This window comes from Balaenoptera ricei, chromosome 11 (genome assembly GCF_028023285.1).
Source record: "Balaenoptera ricei isolate mBalRic1 chromosome 11, mBalRic1.hap2, whole genome shotgun sequence".
Lineage (NCBI taxonomy): Eukaryota > Metazoa > Chordata > Mammalia > Artiodactyla > Balaenopteridae > Balaenoptera > Balaenoptera ricei.
In genome coordinates this window covers 99,762,160-99,774,170 of record NC_082649.1, presented here as the reverse complement: position 1 = coordinate 99,774,170, position 12,011 = coordinate 99,762,160, and the positions used below count along the sequence as shown (strand labels likewise).

Below are 12,011 nucleotides of genomic sequence, written 5' to 3'. Positions count from 1 at the left end.
GAGAGGGTGTGGAGAAAAAGGAACCCTCCTACACTGTTGGTGGGAATGGAAATTGTGCAGCCACTATGGAGAACAGTACGGGGGTTCCTAAAAAACTAAAAATAAAGCTGCTATATCATCCAGCAATCCCACTTCTGGCCATATATCTGGAAAAGACAAAAACTCTAATTCAAAAAGAGACATGCCCCCCAATGCTCATAGCAGCACTATTTACAATAGCCAAGATATGGAAGCAACTTAAGTGTCCATCAACAGATGAACGGGTGAAGAAGATGTGGTACATATATACAATGGACTAGTACTCAGCCATAAAAAAGAATGAAATAATGCCATTTGCAGCAACATGGATGGACCTAGAGATGATCATAAAAAGTGAAGCAAGTCAGACAGAGAAAGACAAATATCATATGATATCACTTCTATGTGGAATCTAAAAACATGATATAAATGAACTTATTTACAAAACAGAAACAGACCCACAGACATAGAAAACAAACTTACGGTTACCGAAGGGGAAGGGGGAGAGGGGGACAAATTACGAGCTTGGGATTAACAGATACACACTACTATATATCAAATAGGTAAACAAGGTCCTACTGTATAGCGCAGGGAACTATATTCAATATCTTGTAATAATCTACAAAGGAAAAGAATCTGAAAAAGAATATATATATGTATAACTGAATCACTTTGCTGTACACCAGAAACTAACACAACACTGTAAATCAACTATACCTCAATTAAAAAAAAAAAAAAAAAAGAAGGGCTTTAATAGGGATTATGGGATTAAGGCACTCTTCCAGTTTCTCAATGTCACATTTTATTACAACCTTTTAAGTGTGTAGGTGGGAAAGTACTAGTCAAGCTGTAATGCAACTCTCCTCCGAAGCCTTCCCTAGCTTGCTAGACAGCCCTCCTTTCGTGTTCAGAACTCTTAATCTCAGAATTTCGAAATGAGCCGTTAGGTAGCCACAAAGTATTAGTTTATCAGTGTGAGCTGGCATTTTTCAATATCAAGCAACTCAAACAAGACAAGCATGAAAGGCTAGGTTTGTAGGAGACTGTGCTTTGGTCTCTGCCTCTCAGATTCAAATATGTGTCATTTCTGACTAACTATAAAGGCTACTTGGGTTTATTAAATGCTAAGATAAAGGCCTATGTTACCAAAGTTAAAGTCTGGAGGGTTATTTCTGGCAGCTGACCCATACCCTGCAGCCATGTGTGGAAGGAGCTGCCAGAGCTAGCAAAGAACATTTCCATTCTGGGCTTTCCTGCTCTTGCAGCTTTGGTTGGAGGCCTGGCTCACGGCTGTCCTGGGTCCATGGGGTAGGCCTTCTGGTATGAAGGCATGATGTTTACGTCAGCACAGAAGCTATTCCCATTCAACTCTTGCTGAGGCTGTGGCCTACCTGCTCTTCCTGTGAAGTCAGTCATAAACTGAGTCGGGCTGGGGTGGCTGAAACTTGGAATTTGTCCCAACTTGCCTTCCTCCTGATATTCTGAGTTTCACACGTGAGTCTCGAGTGGCTGATCACTGTCTCTTGGCACTGAGCCCTCCCAGCCTAGGAGGGATAATTAGGTTTCTTCCTTTTCTTCTGGAAGTTTGGAGATTAATGGAGTCACACCAGCTGTGGGCAGTGAACAGGAGAGGGCAGGCTTTGATGAGTCTGGGGCTTGTGGAGGGAAAATTCCAAAGAGCAAGGGAGAAGCCTTGGCAGGGCCAGGGGCCAGTCCACGTGGGGGAATGGCCCTTCCTGGGGCCAAGCGTGGCCAATGGAGGAGAAGTCTGCTGTCGGTAAGGTAGGCTGTGTCCTGCCCCCCGGCCTCCGCCTTTCCATCTTTGCTCAAGCTGCAAATTATGAACGCACCTTTCCGAAGTGGGGTTCCAAAATACCGCGGGGCCTTAGGACACAACAACGTCCGAGCCCAAAACAAGATAAAATTACTTGCGTTCTTGCTAAATTTCTTGCCAGTCCTGTCTGAATTTGTGCACATTTAAAAATTGACTTTGGGGACTTCCCTGGTTGGTCCAGAGGTTAAGACTCCGCGCTCCCAATGCAGGGGGCCCGGGTTAGACCCCTGGTCAGGGAGCTAGATCCCACATGCTGCAACTAAAAGATCCTGCGTGCTGCAACTAAGACCCAGCATGACCAAATAAATAAATATATATATATATTTTAAAATTGACTATTTAAATCTTTGAATTAAAAACAATTAAGTTTACTGAGGTATAATTTACATACAATAAAATCTACCCTTTTAAGGTATATAGTTCAATAAGGTTTGGCAAATTTATACAGATATGTAACCACGAGTTCCAGTACACCAAAAATTTCCCTTCTTCCCGCTTCTAGTCGATTCTCATTCCCTCAACCACTCCAGCCCTTGTCAACCACTGACTTTTCTAAAATGTCATGTAACTAAAATCACACAGTCTTTTAAAAATTTTATTTCTACTTATTTTCATTATTTAAAAAAATTTTTATGAATCGTACAGTCTTTTATATCTGGCTTAGTTTTTTTTTTTTGGCCACACCACGCATCATGCGGGATCTTAATTCCCCAACCAGGGATCGAACCTGCACCCCCTGCAGTGGAAGCACGAGTCTTAAACACTGGACCACCAGGGAAGTCCCTTTTTTTTTGGCCTGGCTTATATTTTTAAACTAGGGCTCCATGTGTGTCTGAAGAAGAGATATATCAATGAGGTTAAAAATTTAAGCAGTTCTAAAGGGTAAAAATAATTATTCATTTTCTCACTTCTGATTCCTTTTCTGGAAGCAACCAACATCTCATTTGTGTATGTCCTTTTAGAAATGCAGAAATATATAAATATAATAAATATATGTAAATCACACGCATGCACATATATGCATATTCTAGTCACACTGTTCTTCACTTTGTTGTTTTTTGATTTAATATATTCTGGATATTGATTCACATTACCACATGCAGACCCCTACACATTCTTCAATTAATGGCTACATATGTATGTGCTACAATTAATTTAGCCATTCCTCTGTTGACAGATGTTGGTTTATCTGCAGTCCTTCACTAATGCAAACAATGAATTGAAAGTTATAGTGCTCTTAGTAAACAAAATGATACACAGGTTGCATGTAACTTTTCCATAGTTGTAATTACAGGATAGAGCCCATTTTGCTTTTTGCTTTTTTTGCACTTAACGTCTTCTTTTTCCTGTTGCCCGCTCCCTCTCCTCCGACCCACACCTTTCCCTCCTGGTGAATTTCTGAGTTCTTCACAGTCTGTCAATCACAAGCCCTGCTGGGGAGCTTTCTCAGATTTCAGCGGGCTCCTGAGCTCCTCACTCTTCTCTCTCTCAGCATCTCCACAGCTTTTCGCAAGGTGGGTTGTGATGCTGTGATTTTAAAGGTGAACTTCTTGTGGTTGGGGCCGAGTCTTGTTAATTTGTTCACAGATGCCAAGGCCTTGCGTAGAGTTAGCATTCAAAAACTGAGGGTGATGAATAAGATTTATTTCCCTTATAGATCTAATCAAAGGACAATTTGTTTCCGTTTTTGAGATTTGTTTTGGTTTTGCTTTTATAAATAATGGTGCAGTGAACGTCTTTCTGCCTCTGGCCTTTTTTTCCTTTTGGATTTGGCACCAGGCTGTGTTCTTCAAAGCAAGTTTACTGTACCAACGAGTGTGGATTTTTTTTTTTTCCTTTTCCAATTTGCCTTACAAAATTGTGCCCAGTGGCGGGTTTTTTTTTGAAGTCAGAAGACTCCTAAGAACTGCAATGATAATCAGAAAACCTGGCTTTGTCCTAAGACAGGTCCTCTGACCCCCCAGTAAATTCCTCTTCTGCTCCGTGCCTCGCTTTCCCCAAAAGCACGGACGAGAATTTCTTCATCTCGTTCCCTGGCAAAGGCAAAGCTCCGCCTTCTCACAGCTCTGAGCCTCGCTATTCCGATTGACAGTCAATCTGACCAATCAGCGCGCTGTGGGGCATCCCTGGGCAGCCCTTCCGGACACATGCTCACTGTCCTCGCTCCGGAGATGGGCGGCTGTCGCGTTTTGGGCCAGGTCTGGGGTGGCTGGCGGCGGGGTCCGGGGTTCCGCGCAGCGCCCACAGCCTCAAGCTTTGGCACCGAGGCCCGGTGATTAGCAATCCCCGCCCTCCTTTGTGTAGGAGGGAGGCTGGGGCCGGGGGAGGGTGTGTGCGGGATCTGGAGTTAGGCAGATATGGGTTCTAATCCAGCTCTGCTGTGTGACCCTCAACTGGTCAGTAGACCTCTCTGAGCCTCAGTTCTCTCTTCTGTACAGTGGGGCCAGTCGAACCTAACATTTCGGGAAGCTCAACCCAGGCTTTCTGAAGCATTAGTAGGAAGCCGCAGGATTTAGGAAGAGGTGTGTGGAGATAACAATGGGCGGCAATGATTCCCCTGTTGCTTACCTAACCTTTTCCAGGCATCAGCAGCAACGTCGAGGCTCCAGCAAACGGTCGGGGCCCCTGGATGACCAGCCTTTCTCGGGGCTGCTGCGGCCAGAGAACCTCAGTAGGGAGGAGCTGGTTGATGTGCTGAGGGCAGCTGTGGTGGATCAGAAAGGTGAGCGGTGGGAGGGACAGCTGCAGGGAGACCCGGAAGGGGAGGAGTCTTCACCTGAGCCTTCTGAGCATCTGGCCGGGTTCCCTACTAAAGCCTGTGGGATCAAATCCTGGTTCTGCCTCCCACTAGCCACAGGAGCTGGGACCAGACACATAATCTCTCTGTGCCTCAGCATCATGGGGATAGGGCTGTGGGGTGGGAGAGTGTAAATAACTAGAGAGCTTTGCACTAGTAGGCTCTCTGTAAAGGAAATTGCTGTAATAAAGTGTTTATTGAGGGGCAAAACACAGGCTTTGGAGCCATATCTAGGCTCTGTAATCAGCTTGCTGTGTGGCTTTAGGAAAATAACAATTTCTCTGAGCCTCAGTCTCCAGTGATTTTTAAATTTTCTCAGCTATTTATTGAGCATAGGCTATGTTCCCTCAAAGGCACTGTTCTAGACATGGCTGTATAGTGCTGAACAAAATAAATATGGTTTCTGCCTTCAGGGAGCCAACATTTCAGTGGGAGAAATTGATTAACCAGAAAATAAATGAAAAAGGTACTTACTAGTGATCAGTGCTATGAATAAAACAGCGATGATGAGGAACTGCACGAAGGGAGCAGACATTAGATTGGAGACTTGGGCCTCTTTGTGATGGTGACATTTGAGCCACGATGATATGAAGGAAGCAGCCACATGAAAATCTGGGAGAGAGGAAACAGCAAGTGCAAAGGCCCTGACGTGGCAGGCAGCCAGCTTAGCATATGCAAGGTTCAGAAAGTTCAGGGTGATAACTCATGTATGAGAGTTGTACTGGGACCACACGATAATATGAATTGAGAAAGTGCTTTGTAAACTGCATCTGCTGTTGCTGATGTTTATGTATTATACGTTTCAGGACCTCTGGTGACACTGAACAAGCCACAGGGCCTGCCAGTGACAGGTATGGGCAGGGGAAAGAGATGCAATGAAAGGGGTTTTGATGTCTCGGAGGGGACGAAACAGTGAAGAGAAAGGAAAGGCAGGATAAAGTTGCCTCTGGGAGCAACTTGTACTCTTCCTTTTTTTTTCCCCAGGAAAACCGGGAGAGCTGACGTTGCTCTCAGTGCTCCCGGAGCTGAGCCAGTCCCTGGGGCTCAGGGAGCGGGAGCTCCAGGTTGTCCGAGCATCTGGGAAGTAAGTGGTGGGGGTGAGAGGAAAGTAGAAGGACAGGCATCCATCTGGATTGGGGGCATAACTACTTCGGAATAAACTGAAACATTTTCCACAGGCTGGTTTGGGATCACAGAGGTAGGATACAAGGAAAAGGAGGAGGAAGTGGATAGATCTGGGTTCAAATCCTTATGCATAAACTGTGATCTTAGCTATCACTGAGCCTCAGTTTCTTTAATCATAGAATAGAGCTAATAATATCTATGCTCAGTGTGCAGTCACTTCTCCAATTCCATATTCATGGCAGGTCTTGTCAATTGATCTGTGATATTCTTTCGTCTAATTGCCATCTATTGGAGACGGTGCTTGAGATAAAATGTTTCTGCAGTTCCACAAATTCATGGGCTTGTTTGTGGGAAATTTAATTATTTAATAGCTAATATATATAAAATTCCTAGTACAGTGCCTAGCACATGGTAGACACTCAACAGTTGGTGGTAATTGTTATGATGTTTGGCTCTGAGCTCCCTGGGAGCCAGAGCAAAATGAGGAACACATTTAAGCTGTGTACTCTCATTATCAAACACGGGGAAGACTTACTTGTTTCTCAAGAGGAGGTCTGTGTTATAGTCCTGATGTTACTGTTTGGTCTTAAGCAGGTCAGGTGTTCCTTTCTAGGGGTCTTTTTTTTTTTTTTTTTTTTGGCTGTGCCATGCGGCATACAGGATCTTAGTTCCCCAACCAGGTATTGAACCCGCACCCCCAGCACTGGAAGCGCAGAGTCTTAACCACTGGAACGCCAGGAAAGTCCAGGGTCTCCTTTTTGTGTGGGTGAGCCCAGGGGATTTTAACTTTTGTGATTTGTCTCCTTCCTCCAGGGAAACCTCTGGGCTTGTACTCCTCTCCAGTTGTCCCCAGACAGCAAGCCACCTCCAGAAGTTCTTCACTCACTCACAGAGAGCCAGGAGACCCACAGTCACCTACTGGTGAGAGGGGATGGGAAGCTCCCAGGGCAATGGGGAGGTCCCAGCAAGCCACTACGTGACTTCCTCTTGCCTCTTTCTCAGTGCTGTCACTGATGGGATCCCAGCTACTTCTGAGGGGACGATCCAAGCAGCTCTGAAACTGGAACACATTGATGGGGTCAATCTTGTGAGTCAGGGTCTAGGTGGGGAAGAGGAGGGGTCCTTCCAGACATAGTACCCCTACAGGGTATAGACGTGGGGTGACTGGCCCTCCAGACCCCTAATACAGGCAAGTGACAACTGCCTATACTGTGGCCCTGTCCTGAGTCTGTTGGGAGCAAGGAGAGTCTGCGGGTAGTTCCCAGGTGTGTGTGAAGCTTGTTCATTCTTGGGGGCTGACACCACAGGTAGTTCCAGTGAAGTCCCCATCCCGAAAGGACATCTTGGAAGGTGTCAAGAGGACCCTCAGCTACTTCCGTGTGGTGGCCACGGGCTCTGGCTGTGCCCTGGTCCAGCTGCAGCCACTGACAGGTGGGTCTGGAGCCCCAGCCAGACTTGACAAACTGTATTTGGCCAGAGGAGGCAGGAGGTGGGAGGAGGGTGGTGGTTTTAGTGGCAGCCTGGGGAGCATTTGATGGACTGTAAGGATGTATGTGACCAGCTCCACCTGGAGGGGCAGTGCTTCTCCTGTCACCCTCTGCAGCTCACCTGTTTTTTCTCTTAGTTATTGGTCTCAACGTCTTCTCTTTACCTTTGATGTTCTGTAGTTTCACTATGGTGAATCCAAGTGTGTGGGTTTAGTTTTGTTTATCTTGCTTGGGATTCACTGTGTTTCCTGAGTCTGAAGATTAATCTATTTCATCCATCCTGGAAAGTTCCCTTTTCAAATGTGCCTCTTGCATCCTTCCTTTTGAATGCCTGATAGACGTCTGACTTTCTCATTCTACTGCTATGTCTCAACTTTTCTTTCACATTTTTCATGTCTTTATCTCTGCTGCTTTCTGGGTAATCTTTAGATCTACCTTCCAGTTGAGAAATTTTCTCTTCCGCTGGATCTAACCTGCCAGTTTAACCTACCCATTGATTGTATTTTTCACTTCTAGAAGTTCTAGTTGGTTTTTTTTTTTTTTTTAGTTGGTTCTTTTACAAATACAAATGGCCTTCTAAAAAATAAGGTATCTGGTTTTTTCTCATATTACTTGTTCTTTTTTGTCTTTAGTCATTTAAAACATATTTATATTGTGTTTCTATAATTCCATTGTCTGAGATTCTGAGGGTCTAATCCTGTTGTGTTTCCTGCAGACTCTCTCCCCTTGGTGGATTGTTTCCTTCTTGTTCTGTGATTCAGGATTGTGAATTCAGGTTAAGCTGGGCCTTTATCAGTGGAAATCCTTTATTGCCTCATTGGAGGTGGTGACTTCAGGAGAGGTTCTGCCTTTGCTTCTGCTGAGTGCCCCATGTCACTGCTTCAGGACCTAAATATTAACGTCTCAGTTGGAAGTTCACAGTTCATGCAAGTGGGATTAGAGCCCCAAACCTGTGTGAGAGCAGCTCACGGTTGTGAATTCTTTTTGCTTCCCCTCATCCAGACCTAAGGTTCTTGTCTCCCTTCCTTGGTGGCTGGCTTTTTCTCCCGGTCCATCCTGTCAATGAAGATGTAGCCTCTCAGATTTCATTTAGGCACCAAGACCTCACCCCTGGCCCCTTGTAGCTACTTAAACCCAGGCCCCCTGCATCCCAAGATTGGCAATACTCTAGAAGAGGTGAAATGTTGCCTTTCCTGTGCTCTGGATTTGTTTTCCTTTTGTATCTTCGTCTGGGGGACCTTACTTTCCTGTGTGCCCAGCTGTGTATTTAGAAGGATGATCATTAAAGTTTTCCAGTGTTTCTAAGTGGTTTATAAGAAGTGAATTTTTAGATTATCCAGTCCAGCATATTGCCAGACGTGAAAGCAGAGGACAGTTCCTGGGTTTGAATCCCAGCTTATGGTGGGCCAGTCACTTCTTTTTGAGCTTCGGTTTTCCTGTCTATAAGGTGGGAATGATGATAGAACCCACCTTATAGGGTTGTCAGGAGGATTAATAAGTTTACTTATGTGAACAATTTCATACCATTTAAGTTTCCCCAAAACCAGTTCAAGTTGGTGTAATCTAAAAGGGGAAGTTATTGGCTCAGGTAACTGAAAGTTCAGGCCTGGCTGCATCCGGAGGCTCGGAGGACATCATCAGGAAGCTGTTTCTCACTTTCTTTTCGCCTCCTGCCTGCTGGCTTCTTCCTCCCACAGGCTCTCCCCGTGGGGGCAGAGATGGCAGGCGCTCCAGCAGCCCCGGCTCACACTCCAGCGGGAAAGAGCGTTCTTCATTACCAGTAGCTTCACAGTAAATTCAGGGTTGCCTCTCTTCATGGACGAATCTCGCAGGGCCGGTGGATTGACAGCTCTGTCAATCAGAGTGGCAGGGGTGGTAGCATTCACCTCTCTGAAACCACACCATCTGAGAATGGGGGTGGCATCTCCCCAAAGGAAAGGGGAAGGGCAACACCGGGTACACAGAAAGAGCCGCTGCCTGCCATCTGTCCTGTCTCTCTTGTCTTCTAGCGTTTCCCAGCCAGCTACAGGCGCACATGGCACTACAGCTCTGCCCTCTGCTCGGGGACCACACGCACTCTGCCCGTGTGGCCACTGTTCTGGGCCAGCGCTTTCTGCTGCCTGCTGAGAGCACCAGGCCCCAAAGACAGGTACCCAAGCCCACCTGCCGGCTGCCTTTTAGGGTGGGCTGGGGATGGGGGTGAAGAGCATCTCCAGACATTAGCTATGCAGCTTGGGTTTCCAAAGCTCCCTGTAGCCATCTTGCTCTGTGGCCCTGAGCAAGTGAAACCCCCTCTCTTGGGTCTCTTTCTGCCCATCTGTTCAATAAGGAAGTCGAACTGGCTGATTTCTAAAGGCCCTTCTAAGTCTGCCGTTCTTTTTGGTATAAGGGGTAAAAGAGGTTGTGTGTGTCTATTTGGGCAACTCTGTCTGCTCTAACAGAATAACCTCAAGTACCAGAGCCTTAACACAATAACTTCCTTCCGTGTTAAGCCCAATTAATGGCGGTAGGGTAGAGATGGGCTTGCTCCGAGCATGGGTCACTCAGGGACCCAGGTTGTTGCTATCCAGCCAGCGGAGGAGGAGACAGGGCAGGTTCATGGGGGAGGTTTTCTCGGGCCAGGTCTGGAAGCGGATACATGCTCACACTCCTGTGGCGTTCAGTGGGGCTCAATCACACGGCCTCACCAACCTGCAGGAGGGGCTGGGGAATGTAGTTTCGCTGAATGCCCAGGAAACTGATTCGGTGACCCCCTAGCTGGTCTCTGCCGTAGTGTGTGTGTTTGAGTGTGTACGTGTGTACGTGTAGAGAGGCATGCAGAACACGGACGCAGAGGGAGGAGGAAGTACTTGCCTCACTCCCATTTTGCTTAGAGCTCACCTGGCTGAATGCTGACATGTCTCTCCCACCCCAGGTCCTGGATGAAGCCCTCCTCAGCCGCCTCCACCTGACCCCCTCCCAGGCTGCCCAGCTGCCCCTGCACCTCCACCTGCATTGTCTCTACCTCCCAGGTGCCAGGCCCAGGGACCCACCCATCAAGCTTCTGGCACCTTTGCCCTCTTATTTCTCCAGGACCCTGCATTGCCTGGGGCTCCACTACCAATAGTCCTCTGGGCCTTCTGTTCCCGCTGGAAAGCAGTGGGGGCTGGAGGGCGGATGGGCTGCAGTCAGGCCTGAGGAGAGTGAGGTCAGTGCTCAACACGCAGAAGGCCACAGTGTAAGATCCTCTGTAGTTGGACAAACTTAAGATCACATCCTAAGGCCCCTTGCTGTGTGGTGTTGGGCAAATGACTTCACCTCTCTGGACCTGAGATAATAAAAGTACCTACCCTCATAGTATCGTTTTCAGGATTCGCTGAGAAAGAGAATGTTTATCATGGACCATGGTTTCTGCTGAGTTCAGTATGTGGTCTTTATATTTGGCTGTTTCTGGCCCAATTCTAGCTGAGAGAAAATGTTAGGTTTTTAAAAAAATTGTGGTAAAATACACCTAATAAAATTTACCATCTTAACCATTTTTAAGTGTCCAGTTCAGTGGCATTAAGTACATTCACATTGTTGTGCAACCATCACCACCATCCATCTCCAGAACTTTCTCATCTTCCCAAACTGACACTCTGTCCCCATTAAACACTAACTCCCATCCCCCACCCCTCCCAGCCCCAGTTGCCACCGTTCTGTCGTCTGTCCCTATGTACTTGACTACTCATTTAAGTGAAGATGTTAGATCTTTCACTTTAAAAAACTGTGAAATATATGAAACATACAGAGTGCATAAAACATCTCTGTGATTTAAAGAACAACTCATAAGGTGACACCCACATAACCACCACTCGGCACAAAATAGAAGCATCCCTTCTCCTATCCTAGACAACAGCAGCTCTCAACCCTGGCCCGACATGAGAACCCCCTACCCTGCCCACTCAGAAAGCTTAAAAAAAACACCCGTGCCTCCCATGACTGCACCCCAAAGATACTGGTTTCACCAGTCTGGGATGGAGACCCTGGCATCAGATCTTTCTTAAAAGCTCTGGGGCTTCCCTGGTGGCGCAGTGGTTGAGAATCTGCCTGCCGATGCAGGGGACACGGGTTCGAGCCCTGGTCTGGGAAGATCCCACATTCAGCGGAGCAACTAGTCCCGTGAGCCACAATTACTGAGCCTGCGCGTCTGGAGCCTGTGCTCCACAACAAGAGAGGCCGCAATAGTGAGAGGCCCGTGCACCGCGATGAAGAGTGGCCCCCACTTGCCACAACTAGAGAAAGCCCTTACACAGAAACGAAGACCCAACACAGCCATAAGTAAATAAATAAATAAATAAAATAAACCCAAAGTTAAAAAAAAAAAAAAAAGCTCTGGAATGGGTACTGTTGTTCAGTCAAGGTTGGAAACCACTGCCCAGACTTGGGAGAATTCTTGTTTGTTTTTCAGAGTTTTACCACATGTACATGCATCCCTAAACAATATATTTCATTTTGCCCTGTTTCTGAAGTTTCTCTTGGAATGGAATTGTGCTGCATATATCCTTTTGTGACTTGTTCTCGCTCCACCCTGTGAAATGCATCCGTTGTGCGGCGCGGAGTTGGAATGTCAGAGCTTGCAGTCTATCCATCTGACTGTTAATGGACACTTAGGTCGTCAGCTGTTACCACAGTGCTGCTGTGAGCCTGCTTGTACGCATCTCCTGGTTCAGCTGTGCAAGAATGGATTCATAAATATACAGAATATGTGTATCTTCATTTGACTAGTGTG

General features: G+C 46.6%; 1 protein-coding gene across 2 annotated transcripts; it reads left to right on the top strand.

Annotated features, from left to right (window-relative positions):
- The first annotated feature begins 3,983 nt into the window (after nt 1–3,983).
- Nucleotides 3,984–10,768, top strand: RPUSD3 (RNA pseudouridine synthase D3). Of its 2 annotated transcripts, XM_059940353.1 has the most exons (9): nt 3,986–4,124; nt 4,435–4,574; nt 5,456–5,500; nt 5,634–5,733; nt 6,588–6,695; nt 6,777–6,861; nt 7,082–7,205; nt 9,271–9,410; nt 10,176–10,768. In XM_059940353.1, the coding sequence occupies exons 1-9, from the start codon at nt 4,000–4,002 to the stop codon at nt 10,365–10,367; spliced, it is 1,059 nt and encodes a 352-aa protein (XP_059796336.1). In that variant the 5' UTR covers nt 3,986–3,999; the 3' UTR covers nt 10,368–10,768. The 2 variants fall into 2 exon arrangements, with proteins under 2 accessions (XP_059796338.1, XP_059796336.1); XM_059940355.1 differs by lacking the exon at nt 9,271–9,410 and having other exon boundaries at nt 3,984–4,124; nt 10,176–10,269.
- Nucleotides 10,769–12,011: the final 1,243 nt, after the last annotated feature.